At 46.3% G+C, this 25,794-nt stretch overlaps 1 protein-coding gene across 4 annotated transcripts in view; it reads right to left on the bottom strand.

The window, feature by feature from the left end:
• Positions 1-25,794, bottom strand: part of ANKAR (ankyrin and armadillo repeat containing) — a 1,199,016-nt gene that overhangs the window by 243,944 nt on the left and 929,278 nt on the right. For all 4 annotated transcript variants that reach the window (XM_078680368.1, XM_078680367.1, XM_078680369.1 and 1 more), the window contains 2 exons: positions 5,336-5,489; positions 5,076-5,237 (listed from right to left, as the gene is read on the bottom strand). In XM_078680368.1, the coding sequence (XP_078536494.1) occupies positions 5,076-5,237; positions 5,336-5,489 (316 nt within the window). The remainder of the gene's footprint in view (positions 1-5,075; positions 5,238-5,335; positions 5,490-25,794) is intronic.

Raw genomic sequence — 25,794 nt, 5'->3', positions numbered from 1 at the left:
CTCTCACACTCACTCTGCACTCACTGTCGCTCTCACACTCACTCTGCACTCACTGTCACTCTCACACTCACTGTCAATCTCGCACTCACTCAGCACTCACTGTCACTCTCGCACTCACTCTGCACTCACACTCACTCTGCACTCACTGTCACTCTCGCACTCACTGTCGCTCTCGCACTCACTGTCGTTCTCGCACTCACTCTGCACTCACTGTCAGTCGCACTCACTCTACTCTGCACTCACTGTCACTCTCGCACTCACTCTGCACTCACTGTCACTCTCGCACTCACTGTCAACCTCGCACTCACTCAGCACTCACTGTCACTCTCGCACTCACTCTGCACTCACACTCACTCTGCACTCACTGTCGCTCTCGCACTCACTGTCGCTCTCGCACTCACTGTTGCTCTCGCACTCACTCTGCACTCACTGTCAGTCGCACTTACTCTACTCTGCACTCACTGTCGCTCTCACACTCACTCTGCACTCACTGTCGCTCTCGCACTCACTGTCACTCTCGCACTCACTCTGCACTCACTGTCACTCGCACTCACTCTACTCTACTCTGCACTCACTGTCGCTCTCACACTCACTCTGCACTCACTGTCGCTCTCACACTCACTCTGCACTCACTGTCACTCTCACACTCACTGTCAATCTCGCACTCACTCAGCACTCACTGTCACTCTCGCACTCACTCTGCACTCACACTCACTCTGCACTCACTGTCACTCTCGCACTCACTGTCGCTCTCGCACTCACTGTCGTTCTCGCACTCACTCTGCACTCACTGTCAGTCGCACTCACTCTACTCTGCACTCACTGTCGCTCTCACACTCACTCTGCACTCACTGTCGCTCTCGCACTCACTGTCACTCTCGCACTCACTCTGCACTCACTGTCATTCGCACTCACTCTACTCTGCACTCACTGTTGCTCTCACACTCACTCTGCACTCACTGTCGCTCTCGCACTCACTCTGCAGCCAATTCGTGGGACGTAGGCCGAGCATAAAAAGTGGGTAGACTTTGTCTACCCTCGAATTGTGCCCTGGTACTTCCTATTTAAAGCACTAGATGGGTCACAGAGAAAGGTAAACAGCCCAAGAGAACTGTGAGACAAGAGCTGGAGGCGACCAGGTGGGAGCCCACAAGGGGTTGTAGTCCAGTGGGCCAAAGACGGTGGGGATGTGTATGGCGAGAGGGGGAGGGTAGTGGAAGAATGCATTAGTTGCTGGGCAGTTGTATGAGGCGTGGGAATGTTCGTGATCTCATACAGCCAAATTCGTGCTGGCTGTTGCACATAGACCTAATATTTGTAAACGTAAGCTATTCTTTAGTGCCCTATTAACTTACTGTGAGAGATCACAGAGTTTTTTTGCAGCTGTCTGGCATCCGATAGCAGCAATTTGTTTTGCTTATTTTTTTTCTTGCAGAAGTATTCTGGCATTGGGCTTTGACAGACACTACATCTCCTCACGCACTGTTTAAAACGGGGGTTATCTCTCGTGGCGCATGATTTATCACCTTCACTCCTTAGCTGTGGTGCAGTGTAAAAGGATAAGTACTATTTCTGTGGCGCATCGTCAAATGAGTGTGCCTAATGTACACTTCTTCACTCACCCGCACCCGCACATCCTCACCTAGAGTAAGTGCGAAGCGCCGTTCCTGAGTTTCCTCCGCCCCCTGCTAGCGAGGAAGTCCAACTGCCCCGACACCGCACGCGCTGCGCAGGTGCACTGACCGCAGCCTCTGAAGAAGAGGAAGGAAGACGCGGAGAGCGAGGAGACGTTTCCCAACACATCTGTTTTGGAAAGGAATGTGCGCTTTCACACACACAACAGCTCAACCGGGGCTGGCAGTGCGTTCTGCTTAGTCTTTTGCAGCACATATTTATTTAGAGGGCTCTACGGGGGATCAACTTAAAACATCCCCATAAATATGGAAAGACATCCTTAATCTTGCAGCGTTTTTCTGAAGACAGAGCATACTGAAGCAATGCCAGAAATGTGTTGCCTGGCCTGACATCATCCTTAAATTGCATGCTTTGAAGTCCTCGAGCCTCTTCCACGCGCCTGTCAGGGCACTCGTCGGGTCTGCGACCGAAGAGCAGAGAGTAGCCGGAGGCATCTGAAAAATGCACGGCGAAGAGCGGGAGGGGTCGTGGAGGCACGTCGGCGCTGCGAGGGTGCCTGGCCATGGGAGCACACACCAAAGAATGGGGCACGCGTGCCCGGCATCTGGCTACAATTACCACGGGCCCACAAGCTTTGGCAGGGAGCCAGCATGCGCGCACACACAGTGGGAAAAAAAAGTAACTGGAAAGAGGTGAATGCGCACCGACATCTGGCTTCAATTACCGCGGCCCCTGACAGCTGGTAATTGATGAAATATAGCCTTCTGCTGCGCGTGTCCGCACGAAATATGCAGGAAGCGGAGCAACTCAACAGCCTATGGCCTATTGCGTGCTGGCTTGTAAAAACACAGCCATGCGAGGGACAATTGCCATGCAGCTGCCATAATTAACGAACAAAAATTCACGCGCTTCTCTGGAATTCATAGGTTAGATTTTGGAACTCCTCAGAAAAGGGCCCTTAAGCCACGCCCACTTTGTGGGATGTAGGCCGAGCCCTAAAAACGACTGGTAGCCAGGATCAATTTAGCCAGAAGATTGGGGCTACCACCCACTGGCCCTCTTTGCTAGCCATCTACCCCACCCCTATTTTGCCAACATTATTTAGCATGTTTTTATGTTTTAGTCAGTCCTTGTCACTTTTAGAACCAAAACCCCAAATGACCCCCAACCCTACTATTGATGGAAAAGTGTAGACTCCTGGATGGTCATTGAATTAAAAAAAAAACAAAAAAACTTTCTTCACTTTTTAGCATTTATTTAGCACTTATTACCTCTTATTGGAGTAGTAAGCACTATACATATGCAATTACAAATCAAGACAATTTGGGATCTTTGCCTTGTTTATTCGGAAACACAGGAAGATGGCAGAGATTGCCTTTAAAGTGCAGACGCGGTCTCACATACCAGCATTAATGGGCAAGCATTCTCTCTCTTTAAAACAAAGACTGATCAGTGAATCACACTGCCTGGCACAATTAGAGCACACACTGTGGGGGTTTTGTCCTAGATGCTGTGAATCACCTGTGACCCCATCCTCTTTTGAGCACTCTGCAAATATCAAGATAAGCTGTTTTGTCAAAGAAAAGAAAATGTTTATTCCGAAGCACTCTTACAACTCCAGCGTACTTCGCCCAGGCTTTCCCTGGGACCAACACCCGCACAGTTTCATCTCGGGCTATGCCACACGACGGGGGCGGGGTTTATCAAGCCCTTTCAGCCTAATGAGAGTTGCACACCTGAAACCATATGTTGTTTTATTATAAACCGCCTCATTTAGCCCAGAGGGTGCCTCAAAGCGCTGGGAATCGATTTAGGTAGAAAGGCAAGGCTAGGTGAGCACAGAAGATTGAAGGAGAACTTAGAAGAGACAGTAAGGTGGAATATAAGAGTTTAGTAAATCCTGGGTTTTAAATGCTGGCTCTGCTTGCATACAATGTGTGACGCACATACACCACATTCCTGACCATCATACAGAAACGCAAGGTGACAGAACTTGCCCTGACAAGTAGCCCATGTGATTTGAAGGATAAATTATTGCAAGTCACAATCTAGTCATTGCCTGACCCAAGTACTATCAAGGTGCTCGTACCGTCAGATTAAGTATTTCCAACCCACCACTTTCAAAGTTCACCAGCCGCACTCTTCCAGCTTTGCCACACCTTAAATCAAACCCAAAGACTATGTTTCCCAGAAAGCACCGATTTGTTAAGTGAAAGCACAGGACTAGAAACAAGCAAACCCATTGCGCTGACAGTGTGTCACTTTTTTGATTCAACGCTGGCACAATAGGCTTTCCCATATTTACAAGGCCATGTAAAGTCACTTAGTGTGACCGTCATGATCTTGTAAATATGGGCCCCTTGCACGCATTACTCTGCGTGAAAGGAGAATTCTGTGGGTGTTCCCACCCAACATCCATGGAACTTGGCGCATTCCCAGATTTACATTTTGTTAAAACTGGGAATGTGTCAGAATCCTACGCCTCCCTGGCACAATGAGGAGAAATACTTCTATTCCTCCTTGAATCTTCCTCTTTCTATGGTGCTGCATTGTGATAAAAGAAATCATCCCAGCAGAGCAGGCACCATTGGAAGGTTGCTTGCGCTGGAGCATGGCAGCCAATTGTGCACCAGTGCAGGGAAAAGCACAGGAATGTGTTGTATTGTTAATGCAACGCATCCATGTGCTTTAAAATGAAACAGCACAGCACAGCTAAATTGCATGTGGCGCCACGTTGCACCATTTTCATGTAGATGAGGCCCAACGTATGTACTCTAGGGCTCATTTACAAGCTCCTTGCACAGCTGTTATGCAACTTTTTCCCGTATTAAAAGTAACGCAACCAGCGGCGCAAGTGGCTTGTAAATAAGCCCCCCTATGTTTAGAGATCCGGCAACCCTAGCTGCTCACTGCAGTGCATATGCATTTAGTTTGCGTGTTTGTAGCTTGCTGCAAACATTAAAGAGGATTTATTTTTCTTTTCGCCTTATTGCCTTTGAAACTACGATTAAGTGACAGCTGATACTTGCGTTCCTTGAGTGCTAGTTAGGCCACGCAGGGCAGTAACACTCAAGTGCAAAGCACATGCCCTCCTCTACATGCTTTAATGCTTTATTTTCCAAACAGGACTTCTTTCTAACAGCACTCTCAATGAATACTGCAACATTAGAATTTGCACAGGTTAAACTAAATTCTCGAAGCATGAAACTAGCATTCTTCTCGTTTTCAACCAGTTAAAAGCACTGAATTCTAGATTAATATATTATCATATCACCAGAAGCCAAAACTAAAATCTGTACACAAGTCTGTCATCGGTTTCAGTATAAGATGTCATTAGTATCAAGGGCATTCTTAATTTGGAATGACTAGTTGGGAAAGTGCTTTATAACTGAATACATTTCTTATACCTTCGAGCTAAAAAAACATAAGATTCTACAAACCTATACACATGGTTCCCAGGGCACGGATAACACTGAGGAGGGTGCTATCCGAGATTTTGTAACTCCGTAACAAGCGGACCAAAGGTCCTACTCCATTCCCTTCACAGATCTGGTTCTGTTGTCGCCTGCTGTCCTTACTTAGTGCGATCATAGCTTGACCACCTATCAAAACAGACAGAAGTTGACAAAGCCAATTGTTCAATGGAAGATCTGAATACGTATTTATTAACCATAATAAAAACAAATGTAACACAGCTTACCGACATACTGCATTTTATCTGATGGTGCCAACAGTAAATCAAGAATATAGTTGTAGGTGATGTGCTCGGCCATTAACTTTTGCTGTCTTAATAATTGTCCAGCCATGGCCCAGAGTGTTGTTGCTCCTTGTTCTCTAACTTCCAACTGGAAAACCTACAAATGATAACATGCACATTGTATGAATGAAAAGTAATTCTCACGTATTTGCCAAGTGCCATGATGCATTCGTCAGAAACTGCGCGAACAACAGGGGAGCAAAGGATTGCGAATGGCCCACCTTATGCAGGGCTCCTATTAAAGACCCCTCTCCTAAAACTACCTCCATCTCCTTGATATCTCCCATTTTCCTTTGCCCCGAGATGATTGAGGAATGAAAAATGGTAAATGAAGCCATGACGTGTCACTACTCGGGGCTGTGGTTAAAACACCTCTATTCTTACGAAGTTTTGTTCCAGACCATGCCGGTGTCCAAAGGTGGTAACAGTAGGCCGTTTTATCTGTGCAACTTCACCTTGAATCTGCTGTTTTTTGTATGTGTACAATTGTTTAACGTTCTTTCATTTTACAAACTGCATAAAAGAGACTAAGGGCCAGATGTAGGAGCCTAAATACCGGTCGGTTATGGCCGATTTCGGCCGTTACCGACCGGTATTTAAGAATTGGCATGTAGGGGCATAATTTTACAGAATCGGTAAATTTACCGAATCCGTAAATTTACAGATTCTGTAAAATACCGAATCGGTAATTTTACCGATTCGGTAAATCCCAGATGTAGGTGGGACTCTTCTGAGTCCCAAAGGCCCTACAAATTCGGTATTTTACCACCCAATCCAATTGGGTGTTAAAATACCGAATCCAGGTGTGCATGCACATGTGTGCATGCACATCTAGCCATGTGACAGACAGACATGCCCTTAGGGCATGTCTGTGTGCCACATGGCGCACATGCCTATTTTTGGGGTGCCAGAGGGTGTCAAAGTGACACCCCCTGCACCCTTGCTGGAATCGGTATTTACCGATTCGGTAATTACCGAATCGGTATTTCCCATTGATTCCTATGGGCTTCACAGCCCATAGGAATCAATAGGAAATACCGATTCGGTATTTACCGAATCGATAAATACCGAATATTAACGATTCGGTATTTCAACATCTGGAAATACATACATCTCCCCCCTTCATATTTACCGATTCATAAATACCGAATCGGTAAAATTCGGTATTTATGAATCGGTAAATAACATTTACCTACATCTAGCCCTATGGGTCAAATTCGTCCCCAAACCTCCGCTCCACCAAAATCAAATAAAAAAGGCAAAAGACAAAAAACGAAATCCAAACTCTAGCTTGTTTGTCTTGATTAAGCTTGTGTGTCTTGATTAATCCGTTTCCTTGGGTTTATTGGTGCTTGTAGTGGGTTTGGCATTATTTATGGGGTGAAAATGTAGTGACTCTAAGTTGGGCCTTACCTGCAGGGTTGAGCAGGAACTGCAAAGTAAGAATAGAGTCAGTCTGCAACCAAGGAGATTACGAGCTGAGTTACAGCCTACTTCACCCTCTGCACACCAGCTACATTGGGCCTAGGCCCAGACTCACCGGAACAGAACTTCCTTTGCCCCTCTCACCTGGAGCAGACCCTAACCTTGGAGAAGAAAGCTGAAGGTAGCCATCTCCATTTTGGAGTCCCCCTACTTCTTTAAGCTCTGAGCAACTCAGACAGCAAGGTCAGCCCAAAGTGATAAAAGCAGGCTGCTTTAGATGTGCAATTTCATCTTGAATCTGTCGTTTCCCTCTTTCCCTTCTGCACACGAGCTTCATGTAAAGTGAACCTTTGTCCCACTCTTCTTGAACAGATCAAGATCTCAAGCTCTCTGGAAGAGACAGTTTTATTGGCGGTGAGCCAGTATTCCGATATGCTCCTAGGGTTAGAGTTTTTATTGTCACTAGGGTTTAGAGCTTGGATTCTGATTCTTTTTTTGGGCTAGGGTTCTGATTGTCTCTTAAGGCTAGGGTCCTTGTTGGATGTAGGGCTTGGATTTGATTGCTTGTTAGGGATTGGGTGTAGGAAGCTGGCTTTCTGTTGCAGTAACCCCCCACTTTTTGCCAGACTACTGATGCACTTTGACTTGATGTGCCTTGGGACTCTGCCAATCATGTTCTCATGATTGGCACCTCTCTGGCCACATGTCAGTCCCTTGTAAAATGTACCATGGTTACCAAGGGCACTGTGACCAGGGAAGGCCTCTAAAGGCTGCATCTTTTATTGTGCCACCCTCACAGGCCCTATTCCTTTACACACACATACTGCCATTGCAGACTGCGTGTTTTGGTGAAGAACAAAGTGAAGAGTCCCCGCCTCGGCAGGTCTTGGGCTAAAAAAATTCCACGGACTCGATAATTCTCGCCTCGGTGCCTCCTCGACTCACGGGTTCACACTCTGCGACTCTGGGCAATAGCTTGCTTAATCTCCACAACGGCCCCTCGCGGCGGGATGCCTGACTTTCACCTTGTGGATACCCTGCTATCTCACAGGGGAATACCAGGAAGGGTTCCCTAAGCAAGCGCCGGGAAACCCACTGCGGGTAGCTGTGCGCTATATAAGCTCAACTACATTTACATTTACATTTACATTTACAGAGTCGACATGGCACACATCCCGGTGTGCCATACCTACAACCCACTCCCCAGGCTTAGGTCAGCCACCCCTCCAGCTGGGTGCACTATACCAGTGGTGAGGGTACAGGTGCATACGCCCTGTACCTCTACAGTATTGAGACATTGTAATTTCAGTAATACCATTAATAGTATATGGTGCTGGGAGTTTGTCATTACGAACTCCACAGCACCATAATGGCTTTACTGAAAACTGGGAAGTTTGGTATCAAACTTCTCAGCACATTACATTTGCACTGATGCCAGTGTGGGATTGACTGAAAAAGGCAATCAGATGTTGTCTTAGAGCTGGCCCCTGAAAAACGGCCAGCCTCTGGCAGGTTCCCTGACTGGTACACACCAGCCTGCCACCACGAGACATGGTTCTGGACTCCTGGGGTGGGAGCCTTTGCTCTCTGAGCCCAGAAACAAATCCTTACCTGGATGGAGGAAGTCACACCTCCCCCAGGTCAGGAAGAGCCATCTGTGGCAGGGGAGCTTCAAAGACCTTGTCGCCTTTCCTCTCCTGCTATCAGGAGTAGGCCCCTCTCCTGTCTCCCCTCCTTTTCGGCATGAAGACAGGCAGGAAAAATTAGAACAGCCCAGAAGGTGTGCCCACCTCTGCCTACCCCCACCCCTCAAGTGGGGAGGCGAGGTGAAGCCCACTCTTCAGTGCATGCGATCTTGCAGAAGGCAGGTCTCGCCAAGCAGGATTAGAAATTGTGTCCACTCCACCACGTGGGATGAGCAAACCAAGGGTGTAGTCACCTTAAGGTCAGTAGCCCATTGACTACTGACCTCGAGACCCCTAAATCGCCCCCTAAATACAGTATTTAGGGGGGCAGCCCTGAACCAAGATGACAGATTCCCGCAACTTATGAAGGAGAAGGATGAAAGAAGACGCCCAGCAGAGGAGACTGCAGAGAACAACTCACTTGGCCCCAGCCCTACCCGCCTACCGGTCTGCAGAATCCAGAGATTCTGCGGTAAAAGTCACCTTGTCCTGCAGCCAGCGACCCCCAGAACCCTGAAAGAACTGACCGCCTTCAACAAAGACCAGATCTCCTGTGAACTGCAGCTCTGTTCAAAAGAAACTCCAAAGACAAACTCTGAGCCTGCTGAGGACAAAGAAAACCGATGCCTGGAAAAACCACTGCACCCGACGCCTACAGCCCGAATCAGGGTTGCCCGCCGGACCCTGAGAGATCTCCCAGTGCTCCAGCGTCCGATTCCACCACAGCCGCCTCTGCACGGTGCCCCACACCCAGACACCTAACCGCGAGTGGCACAGTAAGGTAAAATCCAACCTCAAAAGACACCCCTGCATCCAGCCACCCTGCGCCCTGGAGAATAGTACACAAGGTGCACCAACGTCCCGAGCCCTCCACTTACCTGCACAGCTGTGGGTTCCTCCTGGAAGACTTCCTGGACCGAGCCTACAGGTAAAAAACAAAAATGGCAATCTTCATTGAAAACAACAGGGCACCCGTAGCCAAAACAGCACCCTGCACCCACCCACCCCTCTGCCGCTGTGGGTGCACCTTGTGTGCTAACTTGGATTCCCTCTTTGCCCTGAGACTAAGTCCAGGAGCTTGGTCCCACAACCTTGCAGCCTGTTCGTGAGCAGCCACCAACCAGAGGCCACCTATCCCTATTGGATAACATTGGGCCTCAGCACACGGCACCTGGCCACCCTAGTGCCTCTGAAGGTGCTTTGAGAGGGCATCAGCGACCCTGGGGGAACCCTGATTCTAACCCAGAATACTATCTCGAAAACCTAAGTACTTACCGTTAAAACAATAACACGTTTTTCTTCCATTGGACTGCATTGTCTGCTTTTCTGTGAAAAATCTTCTAAGTGTGGAGTTGGTTTGTATTAAAACCTAAGAAACTGCAAATGTACAAAAACTGATTTACTTACCCTTTTCTCTAGGAAATGGCCCAGTGTGATATCTAGGCATATTACTTGGAGTAGAAGAAGTAACTTAAAAAGTACTCTGTAAAGTAAGTTGGAAAGTAGTCTGAAAAGTAATTCAACTGTTTTATAAACAATTGACTTACCTGTAACCAATCCAATTGCATTCAACTGCATTTAAACTGTATTTAAGTGCACGATTCTTGCAAAGTACAATTACACTTACCTGTAACAGTCCTGGATTGGTTCTAGAAAATAAAATACAACAAAATAATATTTTTATACAAACAAATTGGTCTGAATTCAGTCTTTGAGTGTGTGACATTATTTCTTGCCTGAGTTTGTACAATAAATGCTTAACACTACCCTCTGAAACAAGGCTTACTGCTCGCCCACACTACCACAAAAAGAGAGCAAGGTGCTATCTACTTTTACCTCTGCCTACTTTTTGGGGGTTCCACTGGACTCTGTGCACACTATACCTTACTTTGGTATGGTATATACAAAGCCAGCTTCCTACAGAGGGTTTTGACTGGTTTATCAGGTTAGGCTTGCTAATAGCAATAGGGCTAAGATTCTGATAGGTTTCTAGGGCTAGGGTTTTGATTGGTTGTAGTTTCATCAATTAAGTCCTTCCGGCGCATGAACGCACAAATGAAGGAGGATGTATTGGATACATGGGCTTCCCACAACTCAGACAACACAAGTCTATCACACTGTAGAATGCTTGATTAACCAAAGAAGGTATCTGTGGATCTCCATGGCTAAACACCATGTTTATAGGTATGATGGAAAGTCAGCTTTATTTACGTGTGGTTCTCCTACATTACTTTATACCATGAAGTATTTGTAGTGTCTTGCATTGCTCTGCTGTATTGTAACCAGTGGTATGTAATGTAGTAGGGTGCACTGTGATGTAATCTACTGAGATTTAGCATAAGGTACTATGAGATTATGGTTACTCAAAAACATTTTCTCAGGGGCTTAAAAGTATTGTCAGGGGTGTGACCAAGGGTCGCATTGATGTCAGCAGGGAGTGAGTGGGGCGTTGGAAGAAGTGATGTGTACAGTGGGCATAGGGGGAGTGAAGTATGTGCATGGCATGCTCTCAAAATTAAGTCCCTAGCCTCTAGAAGAGTCATAGATTTGACAATAGGCATTATGCTATATCTGAATCGCAATCCTTTTACCACACCTTTGGTAAGGATCCTTTGCTTGCTATACCTACCTTGAGAGAGTCATGTGTACAAAGAAAGTAACTTGATTATTGAATTGGAATGAAGTACAATTCCATAATGTGAAACCAGAAAACCTTGGATAAATCCCGGCGTCCCCACTTGACCAAATTGTGTAATACTAGACAATTGTTTGATTTTACTTTCCCTATTGCTACTTCATTATCACATATTAGTGTACCTAGAAATTCACGAGTTCAGGATGTGCACAGTCACAGTATAAAATATTCTCTTGTGTTTGATTTAACAAACTATGATTTTGTCCATTTATATTAACAAAACTAGGCCACTCGGAAGGTCCACCTGACCAATAACCTGCCTCTTAGCTTACTATGGCTATTGTTGTCAGGGTTGGAGGAAGCATGAATGTTTCTATGTTCATTTTTTAAAACACTGACTTTTGAAATATACTCCTCAATGCACTAAAATAATCTTGATGTACTAAGTACACTTAGTTAAATTGTGATGAGTCTTAATCATATTTTTACATGTTTGCCGTAAGAGGTTTTTAATAAAAAGGTGTTCCTAACATTAAGTTGTACAGAACACCTTCTTTATTTCATTTCTCTTACTTCGGTTAGTTGGTAAAAGAATGCTTGTCCATTTATTTAATATATTACTGTATGTTAGTGCTCTGTCAAGTAAGCAGATGCAGGGCTGCTATTCAATAGGGAGGGACATGTGAAGATTTGGATGGCTGCTAGCAGCCCCCAGCAAACAAATATTTGATATTGTTCAACACTCTTTTCATCAAGTGTTCTTTTTGCATTTTTCACGATGAGTGGGACAGGTATGCCCAGACATGGGTCTGTGCTCTCTATGCCACTGGAATCAAACTAGCTTGGCTGCTGAGGGGTAAAATCTCAAAACCTGTCCCAGTATGCTTGTTTCTAGTCCAGGGAGGACCTGGCCTGGCAGTTCGGGCTGGACTGTTCCTATGGGGAGCAGGGCAAGACTGATTTGCACATGGCTGGGTCCAACTGAACGGCGTAATGAGCAAAAAAACAAAGGATTCAAGCCCAGATCTCTGTACTGGAGTGAATGTTTGATATTGTTCAATATTCTGTCCATCAATTGTTCTTTTTGCATTTGTCACCCCGAGTGGGACGGGTACGCCCAGACGTGGGTCTGTGCTCTCTATGTCACTGGAGTCAAGCTAGCCTGGCTGATGAGGGGTGAACTCCTAGAAATGGTCCCAAGATGCTTGTTTCCAGGGAGGACCTGGCCTGGCATTTCGGGCTGGACTGCGGTCAAGACTGATTTGCATATGGCTGGGTTTAAACGGGAATAGCATGGGGAGCAAAAACAACTATGGATTTAGGCCCATATCTCTGTACTGAGGTGAATGACATTGTTCAACATTCTGTTTATAGATTGTTCTTTTTGCAAGCAGTCCCCAGGCAGTAATTTTAGTATCACTGTATTAGATTGAATTATCTCAGGTTGTAGTGCAGTGGTTATGATGTTGTACCTGGTTATGAAGAGGTCTAGTGCAGCATTGTGTAAAGTAATGTTGCACATGGGGTCTGTGTTGGACTATGTTGAACCAGGGTTTGGTGTAATGTAACTCTGTGTTGTAGTGTGGCTTTGTGTTGTGGTGTACAGATGTGTTGCAGAAGATTAACATAGCTTAGTGTTACAGTGCAGTCAAATGTTTTGGTAAGGAATGTATTAGTGCACGTTATGTGTTTAACAGCGTAAGGCAAAATTCATACCCAAATCTGCAACATCAAAATACACGAGCATCCTTTGCTTCTATAGAGCGTGAATAAGAAAGAAACACATCAATTAAAATACCTGCTCTTCAATGACAAATTCATGAGCAAAAATGCTATACCATATTTGACCTACTGTTAGAAATAACACTGTACCTCACCTTCATTACAGAAACATGGTTGAGTGAAGATTCTGCACCTACATACCATGAAGCCATCCCGATTTTCACATCATTAACAAAAATCGAATTGACAAAATTGGAGGGGATCTAGTTGTCATTAATTAAAAACACTGCAAACACTGCAAATAACAATCACTGAAAATCTCGCCATAGACGGCTGTGAATTCTTGATGATTAGGTGTCACTCAACTCTATCACCTATTCCTTCCCCTTAATATATAGACCACCATGCAGCAATATCAACTTTAAAGATATCCTACTTGATACAGTAACCAACACCCATCTGGACCACCCAAACCTATACATTCTAGGAGACCTCAACATATGGTTTGACAAGAAGAATCTAACAGCAACCGCAGCTATCATATCCAATTTTGAAGCCTTCAGCCTACGACAAATCATTAATGGCCCAAAAGACTATGCAGAACACACACTACATGTCATATTTAAAACCCTAGGACAAGCCACAGTTACAGACAACTTCCCTGTAAGCTCCAGCGATCACAATATCAACACCTTCAACATTCACATGCCTATCAATAAACACTCCTCAAAAATAACAAAAACCACAAACAACAAACACTTGTACAGGCAATAGAAAAATCCATCAACTTAACACACACCTTTAAAAACCTCAATAAACGTGGCTGAAAGAAATACATTCTACAACTGGATCTCCATTGCACTAGACAGACAGTTACCAACAAAAACCCCAGCCAGGGTTGACCACAAAAAAAGAACACTACATGGGTTAATCACAACTACAATTGAATGAAAACAGAACTAAATATACTACAATGCAACTGGAAAAAATCAAGAGATGAAACAGAGAAAGGCACACAACACCACTGCAACAAAGACTGTTGAAGAGCCGCCACCAGAACCCTAAAAAGACACCGCCGATCCACATGCATAGCTGAAGCTGACTGCTCTTTAAAGAAGTCCATAAAGTCTGCAATCCAGAGTCTAAACACAGACACCACCTAACCACAATCACAATGAATTGGTCTTAAAAGCGAAATGAGAATTACCTTAAGGAGAACGTGAACAACAACACATGTCCTTATCACCATAGAAAGAGACAACAATACTCATCCATCCATCCACAAACTAAAAACATTTTCTTAATACTATCATTGCCGCCAGATGATCAGTTCCAGCACTTCTAAAAATCTTTAACCATATCTATTTAGCCAGGTGCCAACTCAACAAGCCCCTTGTTGGACCTGGTATCATTGGCGTGAGACTCCCTTCCATTTTTTACTGATTGCCTCCTCTGTTTTAGATCTGTTTTGCTGGTTAGATGCTTTAGGCACTTTGCCACTGCTCTTCAGTGCCACAGTGCAAGTGCTCCCTATGTTAAATTGATGTATTGATTAGTGACTCCATGATTGGGTTATTTGATTTACTTGTCAGACCCTAGTACAGTGCACCATGTGTGCCAAGGGCTTGTAAATCAAGTGCTGCTGGTGGGCGTGGTTGTGCCACCCACAGAAGTAGCTTGTAAAAGTGTGTCTCAGGCCTCCCACTGCAGAGCCTGGGTGCAGTATAGTACAGCCATGTCGACTTGGTAAGTACACCCACTTGCTAGTCCCTAAACTTTCCCTTTTTTTCATATCAGATACCCCTAAGGTAGGCCCAAGGGCAGGGTGCATTGTAAGTATAAGGTAGGACATACCCTGGTATGTGTGGCATGTCCTAATAGTGAATGTCAGCCATTTTTGTTTTTCATTATTGCAAGGCTATCAGTTCCCATAGGTAAGAATGTGCAGTTTGATTATAACATCTTATAATCCTAACTGACCCAGGGAACATGGTAGAAATTGGAAGTTAGTATGTCTGAACTCAGAATGATAAAATACATATTTTAGTAACGTTGGTTTTAACATTCTGTGTTTGAAAATGACACTTTTAGAAAGTACTTATTTTCTGGCCTAACTATCCGGCCTGCCTCTGCTAGATTGTGTATTGTGTGTCTGGTTTTGTGAGGACAGGGGCTGGGGCATTCCAGGAGGCAGGGTGAGTCAGCACAATGCTGAATAGACCTATCTGCATGCAGATGGGTGGGAGGAGTAGCACCTGGATCTGAATAGGGCTGTGCCTGCCTTACACAATGCTGGCTCTACCTCCTGTGGCATGTCTGATGACCCTGGCCCACCCTGCCAAAGGAAGCAGGAGTCATGTAAAAGAAATTGCTCCAGGACTGCACAGAACTGGTTTGGACTGGGTACAGGGCCCTCTGCCTTCAGAGGACAAAGGATTTGCTAGTATTAGTATGGAGACCCAGACCCCAAGGTTTTACATCACTTCTTGAACAACAAGACAAACCTCTGCCATGGAGAAGAACCAAGGAAGCTGTAGGAGTTGCACTGCCCCCCTGCCAGTGTACTGTGTTGCTGGGTTGGCCTACAGTGGTGTCTTCTTCAGTGCCAAGGAGAGGAGAAGGAACTTTTAAAGAACTTTTATCATCTTGCAGAATATTACTTTAAGGGCTTGAACTTGTGCTTGCCTCCTGCTGAAGTCTCAGGGACAAATGACTTCACCACCAGCTCCCCTCTGAATTCCCTTGCTGGGAATTCTGTCTGCAGAAGCCTGCGTGTCACTGGGAGCTGGAAGTGTGACGCATCAAAAAGAAGTGTGTTGCAGTTGCAGCTGTTGCCGACGCAACGCCGGAGAAGAGTGTCTCCGCCGCATCACCAGAGAAGCGTGCCTTCGTCAAAGCTGTTACCTGACGCATCACCGGAGAAGCGTGTTGCCACTGCAGAGGCCGCCGTCGCATCACCGGAAAAGCGTGTCCCAGGGCCTGTCGCTGCTCCAAAGTACAGAGTTCGCCACACGGCCGCCGGGCGTGCATGCATCATCTTCACGTCGTCGCATCAAGGGCGCCATCTTATCGGGCCATCTTATCGTATCGCACCGGATTGTCGCATCGCATCGAGGCGCCATCTTGCCGCATCGTATCCGGGCTGCAGTACGAGAATCTACGCATCACCTCCTCTCCGGTAAGGACCAAGACACATCCCCTACTCTGAGTGAGCATTGAGGCGCGATGCATCGTCTCCCCCGAAGCAAGGAACTGATGCATCTACAACTCTGCAAGTCTTTTGATTGTTTTGCGTTACGCATCCAGGTACTTTTGTAAGAACTGAGTCGCATTTATCATCAACTTGAACTAAGTGACTTCTACCATCTTTAAGTCTGTGGATGATGAATAGCCATCTAAAACTCAATACTGCAAAGAAAGAGATTATGACTTGTGGACAATATTAAAAATACTAACCTGCTGCCATATGTCCTGAGGAACTTGAGGCTTCTCCAACACCATCAAGTCAGACACCTAGAGCTAACCATTGATTCAGACCTATCTTTGATACCACAAGTTAACACCAAAAAGAGCACTTCTACACAATGAAAACACTATGGCACATCCTCCCATACCTCGCATCCCAACATAAACTGCATGACATCCTCATACTTGTAATCGCTAACCTTGATTATGCCAATAGCCTATACTGTGGGCATATAACACAGGGGAATGATTCAGTTGAGGAAATCAGAGGCTGAAATCTGTAACGCAATATTTTATCAACAACAATGCCTCTGACACTATAGATAACACTCTTTCTTTTTGCCACAATAGTCCCTTTTATTGACTTTGGGCTTTTAAACAAATAATTTTTCCATTATTATATCCTTTTAACATTGGTATTCACCTTCATTTCAAAAGCATTTCTGTTCAGCTCTCCTTGTTTTGTATCATACATCACATTTAAGACACATCAATTTACATACAACATCTATATACACAAAACGTTAACTATACACCATATATACACTTTCGATTATATCATAATGTCATTCACAAAAAACTGATAAAGATTCCTAATATAAAATCATCATACACATAATCAATACTTGATCTTGTCCAAAAGGATTATTTTTCTCCTCTCTGTCCTACCTTTAATATCAAGACTGTCTGACTGGGGTCAAATCCTTCTTTTTCCCTCAGTCGCATCTATTTTTAGAGTCCTATATAGGGTCGGGGTCTATTTTTACAATTATGCTCCGCAGGGAAATTAGTCCTTTCCACTGTACGTTCCCATGAAGGGGAATCTGAAGTGCATAAAGTCCTCCAAACCACTATTTATTGCCTATAGTCCTCCAAACAGTGGTTTGGGGGACTTTATGCACTTCAGATTCCCCTTCATGGGAACGTACAGTGGAAAGGACTAATTCCCCGCGGAGCATAATTGTAAAACTAGACCCCCGACCCTATATAGGACTCTAAAAATAGATGCGACTGAGGGAAAAAGAAGGATTTGACCCCAGTCAGACAGTCTTGATATTAAAAGTAGGACAGAGAGGAGAAAAATAATCCTTTTGGACAATATCAAGTATTGATTATGTGTATGATGATTTTATATTAGGAATCTTTATCAGTTTTTTGTGAATGACATTATGATATAATCGAAAGTGTATATATGGTGTATAGTTAACGTTTTGTATATATAGATGTTGTATGTAAATTGATGTGTCTTAAATGTGATGTATGATACAAAACAAGGAGAGCTGAACAGAAATGCTTTTGAAATGAAGGTGAATACCAATATTAAAAGGATATAATAATGGAAAAATTATTTGTTTAAAAGCCCAAAGTCAATAAAAGGGACTATTGTGGCAAAAAAAAGAGTGTTATCTATGGTGTCAGAGGCATTGTTGTTGATAAAATAATAGCCTATACTATTGCACACCAGCATTCATCATACACAAAATACAACTCATTCAAAATGCTGCTGCAAGGCTATTTTCTGCTTTCAGCCAAGAGAATGCATGACTTCAGTCTTGCAATTGCTCTACTGGCTACCTATAGATAGAGTGGCAATGTTCAAGGCACTTACTTTGAGCCTCAAATGGAAAAGAACTGCTATATCTACAAGTCAAATGCAATCAATACAAACAAAACAGAACACTGCACCCCAGGCTTGCATCACTTACCACCTTACCATAACAAATCTGTAGGAGGCTCTGCTTTCTGAATGCAAGCTGCCAAGCTCTGGAGCACACTACCAACCAGCATTAAAAGTATCCAGGAGCATATATACTTCAGAAGACAGGCATGGCTGTTTCCAAGATAACTGCGCCACCTCACATTCATGCAACAGAGCCCAGTAAGATAGTTGCACCCTCAAGTGCAGTCTTCAGCTTACACCACACAGACTGGAAAAAACCAGCAAACTGCTTCTAGTATGCAGGTAACCTAATAAGGGCTGACCTATGGTTTGCGGGGCATAATATAGTTATGTAATTTCATATATAACATTTATGAGCCACAATAATGCTATGGCTATAATTCTCAGTGGTCAGCAGCCAACTGTAACGGATACCTCTTACATTCAAATAAGAGATATCTGCTACAAGAGTTGTCCATTACCTGCACTGTACAGCCAAACAACAGACATCACCAAATTAACAGGCTTGGTAGAACTGAAAAGTTCTGTCACACACTACTGGACATTTCTGAGGACTTTAATCTAGTCCACGGCTGTAGGTCCCAAATATATATACACTCTGACCACTTCTTTACATCTCATAATGACACTCAGAAATGGTGTGATAGTAAAAAATGTCCATCCTGCAGATCTCTCGACTTCTCTTTTCCTCCAACCATGCCAGCTCGGATGTCAACAAACACAATTCTCAGATTGGAACAACCCAGTGCATTAACTAACTAAGCAGACAATATCATATGAAATGCCATTAAGAGACCAGCAGAGCTGTTTAAAGCTACCAGCATATTAAAAAACATAAAACTATGAGTCTGTCTCAAACACTTCATCATTCAATACACTGCTATGAAGTGCATCTCATAACACAATAATCGCACTTCAGTGGTCATCATGTATGACATGAAAATACTTGCCATATAGGATCACAAAACTAAGACAACACCCTTCCAACTACACACCCTACATGCTTGCTATACATGTAAGTAGGCTCTTCAGTAAGCGCCATATAAATGCTTCAAACCAATACAATACAGGGGGCGTGGCTAGCCAACACCCAGGATGGCTGCACTGGGATAGAGCTCTGGCCGGCCGCTGACTGAACTTCCCTCACATCCGTTGAAAATATCCGCTTTGCCCACTATTGTGAGAGAGCCTGAAGCACCTAGGGTCTGAGACCCCTCTAGTCCAACACCGACGTGAATACGACCCCAAACGCCAGTGAAATCGGCCCGACGTAACCAACCAGGAGGGAATCAGCAATCCAGCCATGATGCCACAGGGCTCCCTCCTCCGAAAGACCGGCACGCCCAATGTAGGCCTGTTTGCCCTGGATGTTGTTTGATGTGAGGAGACCCCGCCAGCTGCTAACCGACACGCCATTTCGGCGGCAGACGAAAATCCGCGCAGGCCTCTGAGAGATGCCAGCAGGAGTCCCCAGCTCACAGCGCTCAAGCCGGCACGCCCTGTGTGCCCGCAGCGTGCGACAGACCGGAGAGCTTCCCCCACGACCTCTATCTCGCCGCAATACTGGAAGGGAACACCAGCGGCTGTACCCATGATATCCTTTGTGACTCTTCTTGCAGCAGAACCCAGCACAACGCCCATGACCCTCCGAAACCTGCCGCACGCCACAAAACTCTGCCCCGGCTTTGGGCCCAGTGACTCCTCCGAGGATTTGGGGGCCCGAGACAGCTGCGTCACTAACCAGGAGCTAGCAGATGGCACTTCGGGACACGTGGTGCAGACTGTGACCGATGGTGGGCACACGTCTGGAAGCTACACCCTTGGTGGTTGACTTCCACCACTGAGGCCCTGATTCTGCTCACCCAGCATTGGTATTTGCGGGGGAGCCCTGATGCAGTTACATCAGCCATTACAGCCTACAATTTCACCTACCCAGGACTGGGCGGTGTGCGGGATGTTATGGCCACCACAAAAGGCTCCAAACACACCTCCTTGTCCAAACTGGCGAAATTCGCCCAAAACCAAGGCGGATGCTGCAGAAGGGGGGCAGGACGGTATGGTTGCAAAGCCGCAAACCGACGAAGGGGCCCCAACACTGCTTGACATTATTGAAGCTGTCCAGGGAGTCCACAGGGCATTGGTACTCAATATCGACACTGTCTTTATAGACGTCAACCTCATATATACCGATCTGAGAAATATGGGTGAGAGGGTCAAGGCGACCGAGGACTCTGTCGTTACTCTTAAGCACTCCACAACGCAGCTGGAAAATGATGGTCAAGCAACTGCAGGCCCAAACGTCGGATCTTGAGGCACGGTTAGAAGACAACGTAGGGCGCGCACAAAGACACAACGTGAGCATCCGGGGAAACGATCGGAGGGGCAGGCCGCTGACCTGTTTATAGAGGACGTCGTTCAGAATCACCTTCAACCCTGCTCACTCTCAAAATATTTTTCAGTCGAGCGAGCCCACGGGTACCTGGGGGCCTCCCCAGGACGAGTGCTCCACCGCATCCCATCCTGGCGAGGATCTTCAATTTTTGAGACCGGGACATAATCCTTCAGGCTGAAAGAGCCGCACCATCACTCAAATTTGAGAACGCAAACATCACCTTTTCCCAGACTTTACCTATAAGGTGCAGCAGAAATCACAATCCTTCCTGGAGGTAAAGCGAGCGCTCAGGGGCCACAAGTTGAAGTATGCAATGCTTTTCCCGGCAAAACGGTACAAAAGGGGGTGGTGATGGACGGAGCATCTGAATCAATCAAACACTCACACCCAGTCAACACATCTGGGTTTAATCCATCACCGTTCTTTAGCCCACTCTGCCACCCCAGTTCAGACATGGCCATAGGCAAATCAGGCTGACCCTGTGCCTCATGGGATCAGCCCAGCCCGAACTGCCAAGCCATGCCTTCCCTGGACCGGAAACAAGCTTCCTGGACTGGTTTCTGTCATTTCAGCCGTCTTCAGCCAGCCTTGCTTGAATCCAGTGGCAAAGTGAGCAAGGGACTCATGTCTGAGCATACCCAGCCAGCTTATGGCGAACAAAGCAGTACAAAAGGGGGTGGTGATGGACGGAGCATCTGAACCAATCAAACATTCACACCCAGTCAACAGATCTGGGTTTAATCCATCACCGTTCTTTAGCCCACTCTGCCACCCCAGTTCAGACATGGCCATATGCAAATCAGTCTGACCCTGTGCCTCATGGGAACAGTCCAGCTAGAACTGCCAAGCCATGCCTTCCCTAGACCGGAAACAAGCTTCCTAGGACCTGTTTCTGGCATTTCAGCCATCTTCAGCCAGGCTTGCTTGAATCCAGTGGCAAAGTGAGCAAGGGACTCACGTCTGAGCATATCCTGCTAACTTATGGCGAGCAAAGCGGTACAAAAGGGGGTGGTGATGGACGGAGCATCTGAACCAATCAAACACTCACACCCCGTCAACAGATCTGGGTTTAATCCACCACCGTTCTTTAGCCCACTCTGCCACCCCAGTTCAGACATGGCCATATGCAAATCAGTCTGACCCTGTGCCTCATGGGAACAGTCCAGCCTGAACTGCCAAGCCATGCCTTCCCTGGACCGGAAACAAGCTTCCTAGGACCTGTTTCTGCCATTTCAGCCGTCTTCTGCCAGGCTTGCTTGAATCCAGTCGCAAAGTGAGCAAGGGACTCACGTCTGAGCATACCCTGACAACTTAGGGCGAACAAAGCGATACAAAAGGGGATGATGAACGGAGCGTTTGAGCAAATCAAACACTCACCCCCAGTCAACTGATCTGGGTTTAATCCATCACCATTCTTTAGCTCACTCCGCCACCCCAGTTCAGACATGGCCACATGCAAATCAGTCTGACCCTGTGCCTCATGGGGACAGTCCAGCCCGAACTGCCAAGCCATGTCTTCCCTGGACCGGAAACAAGCATCCTGGGACCGGTTTTGGGTTCATAACCCTCATCAGCCAGGCTATCTTGAATTCAGTGGCAAAGTGAGCAAGGGACTCACGTCTGAGCATACCCTGCCAACTTAGGGCGGACAAAGCGATACAAAAGGGGATGATGGACTGGGCGTTTGAGCAAATCAAACACTCGACCCTAGTCAACTGATCTGGGTTTAATCCATCACAATTCTTTAGCTCAATCTGCCACCTCAGTTCAGACATGGCCATATGCGAATCAGTCTGACCCTGTGCCTCATGGGAATAGTCCAGCCCAAACTGCCAAGCCATGTCTTTTCTGGACCGGAAACAAGCATCCTGGGACCGGTTTCGGGTTCATAACCCTCATCAGCCAGGCTATCTTGAATCCAGTGGCAAAGTGAGCAAGGGACTCACGTCTGAGCATACCCTGCCAACCATCCTTCACCACCCCCTTTTGTACCGCTTTGTTCGCCATAAGTTGGCAGGGTATGCTCAGACGTGAGTCCCTTGCTCACTTTGCCACTGGATTCAAGCAAGCCTGGCTGAAGACGGCTGAAATGCCAGAAACAGGTCCTAGGAAGCTTGTTTCCGGTCCAGGGAAGGCATGGCTTGGCAGTTTGGTCTGGACTGTTCCCATGAGACACAGGGAACAGTCCAGTCCCTTTTCCTGCCAAGGTCATCGAGAAGACCGTCAGACAGCTCGCCGCCTTCCTCGAAACTAACCGATCCCTCGACCCTTTGCAGTCCGGCTTCCGAGCCAACCACAGCACCAAGACCGCCCTCATCGCAGCCACCAACGACATCAGATCCCTGCTCGACAACAGGGAAACAGCTGCCCTCATCCTCCTGGACCTATCTGCGGCGTTCGACACTGTCTGCCACCGCACCCTAGTACAGCGCCTCAACAATATCGGAATCCAAGAGAAGGCGCTGGAATGGATCATCTCGTTCCTCGCCGGAAGAACACAGAGATTCCGCCTTCCCCTTTCAGGTCCAAGGCCACCAAAGTCATCTGCGGCGTACCACAAGGATCCTCACTCAGCCCCACCCTCTTCAACGTCTACATGAGCCCCCTCGCAGCCATCGCACGCCAACACAACCTCAACATCATCTCCTACGCTGATGACACCCAGCTGATCCTCTCCCTCACCAACGACCCCGCCACCACCAGAGCCAGCCTACACGAAGGGATGAAAGACGTCGCCGAGTGGATGAAGAACAGCCGCCTGAAACTGAACTCAGACAAGACGGAAGTCCTCATCATGGGATCATCGCCCTCCGCCTGGGACGACTCCTGGTGGCCCCCCGCCCTGGGCACCACCCCCAAGCCAACGGACCACGCACGAAACCTGGGCTTCATCCTGGACTCCTCCCTCTCGATGACCAGACAAGTCAACGCCGTATCGTTATCGTGCTTCAACACCCTGCGCATGCTCGGAAAAAATCTTCCGATGGTTCCCCACCGAAACCAGGAAGACAGTCACCCAGGCACTCGTCACTAGCCGACTGGACTACGGGAACACCCTCTACGCGGGAACCACGGCCAAACTACAGAAAAGACTCAAGCGCATTCAGAACGCCTCCGCACGACTCATCCTGGACATCCCCCGCCACAACCACATCACGACCCACCTGAGAGACCTGCACTGGCTCCCCATCAACAAGAGGATCACGTTCAGACTCCTCAGCCACGCACACAAGGCTCTCCGCGACATGGGCCCGAAGTACCTCAACAGCCGCCTCACCTTCTACACACCCACCCGCCAGCTACGATCGGCCAGCCTCGCCCTCACCGCCGTACCACACATTCGCAGAGCCACTACTGGAGGAAGATCCTTCTCCTACCTGGTGGCCAAGACATGGAATTCCCTCCCCATACATCTACGACTGACCCAGGACCACCTCTCCTTCAGGAAACAACTCAAGACCTGGCTATTCAAGCAGTAGCGAACCCTCCCCCCCAGCACCTTGAGACCCTACTGGGTGAGTAGCGCGCTTTACAAATCCGATGATTGATTGATTGATAGAGGGTCAGACTGATTTGCATATGGCCATGTCTGAACGTGAGTCCCCTGCTCACTTTGCCACTGGATTCAAGATAGCATGGCTGATGAGGGTTATGAACCCGAAAACGGTCCCAGGATGCTTGTTTCCGGTCCAGGGAAGACATGGCTTGGCGGTTCAGGCTGGACTGTTCCCATGAGGCACAGGGTCAGTCGGATTTGCATATGGCCATGTCTGAACTGGGGTGGCGGAGTGAGATAAAGAATGGTGATGGATTAAACCCAGATCAGTTGACTGGGGGTGAGTGTTTGATTTGCTCAAACGCTACGTCCATCATCTCCTTTTGTATGGGGGATTGGCCTGCAGTGGTTGCCTGACTGCCAAAGAAATGAGAGAGGAACTTTGTGATTTCTTTCATCAAGTTGTAAGGATCTCCAAGGGCTTGAGAAAAGAGCTTGCCTCCTGCTGAAGTCTCAGGCTTCACCCACCAGCTTTCCAAGAGTTCTTTGGAAGTGCCTGCAGTTGTGTTGGCCTTTCTGAGGAACTGCTTTACACACTGCCTCTGAGATATGCCTGTCTGCTCATGCCAAGCTACAAATGGGGTGAGCAGGGGTTATTTTAAGAGTGAACCCCCTTAACCTGACTAGACGCAAGGGTCCCTATTTGTCACAGGTACCTACCTATGCCAACTAGAGACCCCCAAATTTAACAATAATATAAACTTCTCATTTGTGCCTTAGCGAGTATGTCAGTCCTCTGGTTTCCTATAAAGGATCTGGGCATCTGGAAGATTAATGGAATGTACAAGGAGACTCCATCTGGAACCAATATTTGCATAGTCCTCAAGCACACTACAGAGGCAGTTGTGGTTTATACTGAGTTTTCTGAACCAGCCATTGCCTGGATAATCAAATTACATTAAGAAGTAAATATGTATTGATTAAATGTATTTATTTATGGAAATATATATAGCGCAACAAATACTGCGAAGAAGTATCTTGGCACTACAAAGCATTAGTATTCTGACAGCGTGGTTAAATAACATAGGGCTAGTGGGAGCGAGTTCTAGGTCATTGAACCTTGAGATTGGAAAGGCCTGCCACTCCATGTTTTGAGTTTTAAAATGGGGGACCAAAGAGGACTTGAGAACTGGGCCTAAGGAGGTCAGGTGGCATATATTTATACTATTTGGCTTTTAGAAAAAGAGAGCTTTCTCATGATAGATCAGGGTTACTCATTGTATGGCTGCGGACTGCCAGTGTAAATTTACATCTGAACTGGGCATTCTGATTATTTTGTGAGCATGAAATGGTTTTCGTTGGAAGCCTTAGGTAGGCCACATAGCCATTTTGATGCAATGTTTTATTCTACTACCATACGAGGATGCTCCTATTTTTTCTATTCCCTGGTGGTTTTTCGGAAGACCCTGGGAATCTCTTAGATTATTTGATATGATCCTCACCCACTGCACTTATTGTGAGTGGGCGGGCTCAACTTAGTTTGTAAGCAGAGCACTTATGATCTTAGGGATTTTTGCTTGATGTATAAAATTGCCTGCTGGTGCCTCTGTACCCTTCTATATTATAAGTAGTCAGTCAAAGTACTTTATTTCGATAATTCAATATCATAAAAAGAAGGTGAAAGCATACAATACATTCGAAATACACATTAAAAACAATTACAATTTATGTATTAAAAATTTCCCCAAATAATTCATAAAATTACTAAAAAGTCATTTAACATAAATATGACTACCATATTACATTGCTCTCTAAGAAAACCCAATATATACAGTGCTAAAAATTCAATCAATTACAGTTTATAATTTTTAATTTTTCATTTTCATTTTCTTGTGCCTAAC

The sequence above is a fragment of the Lissotriton helveticus genome, chromosome 3_1, assembly GCF_964261635.1.
Source record: "Lissotriton helveticus chromosome 3_1, aLisHel1.1, whole genome shotgun sequence".
Lineage (NCBI taxonomy): Eukaryota > Metazoa > Chordata > Amphibia > Caudata > Salamandridae > Lissotriton > Lissotriton helveticus.
Note: the sequence above shows the minus strand (reverse complement) of the source record. Positions and strands in the feature narration are given on the sequence as shown.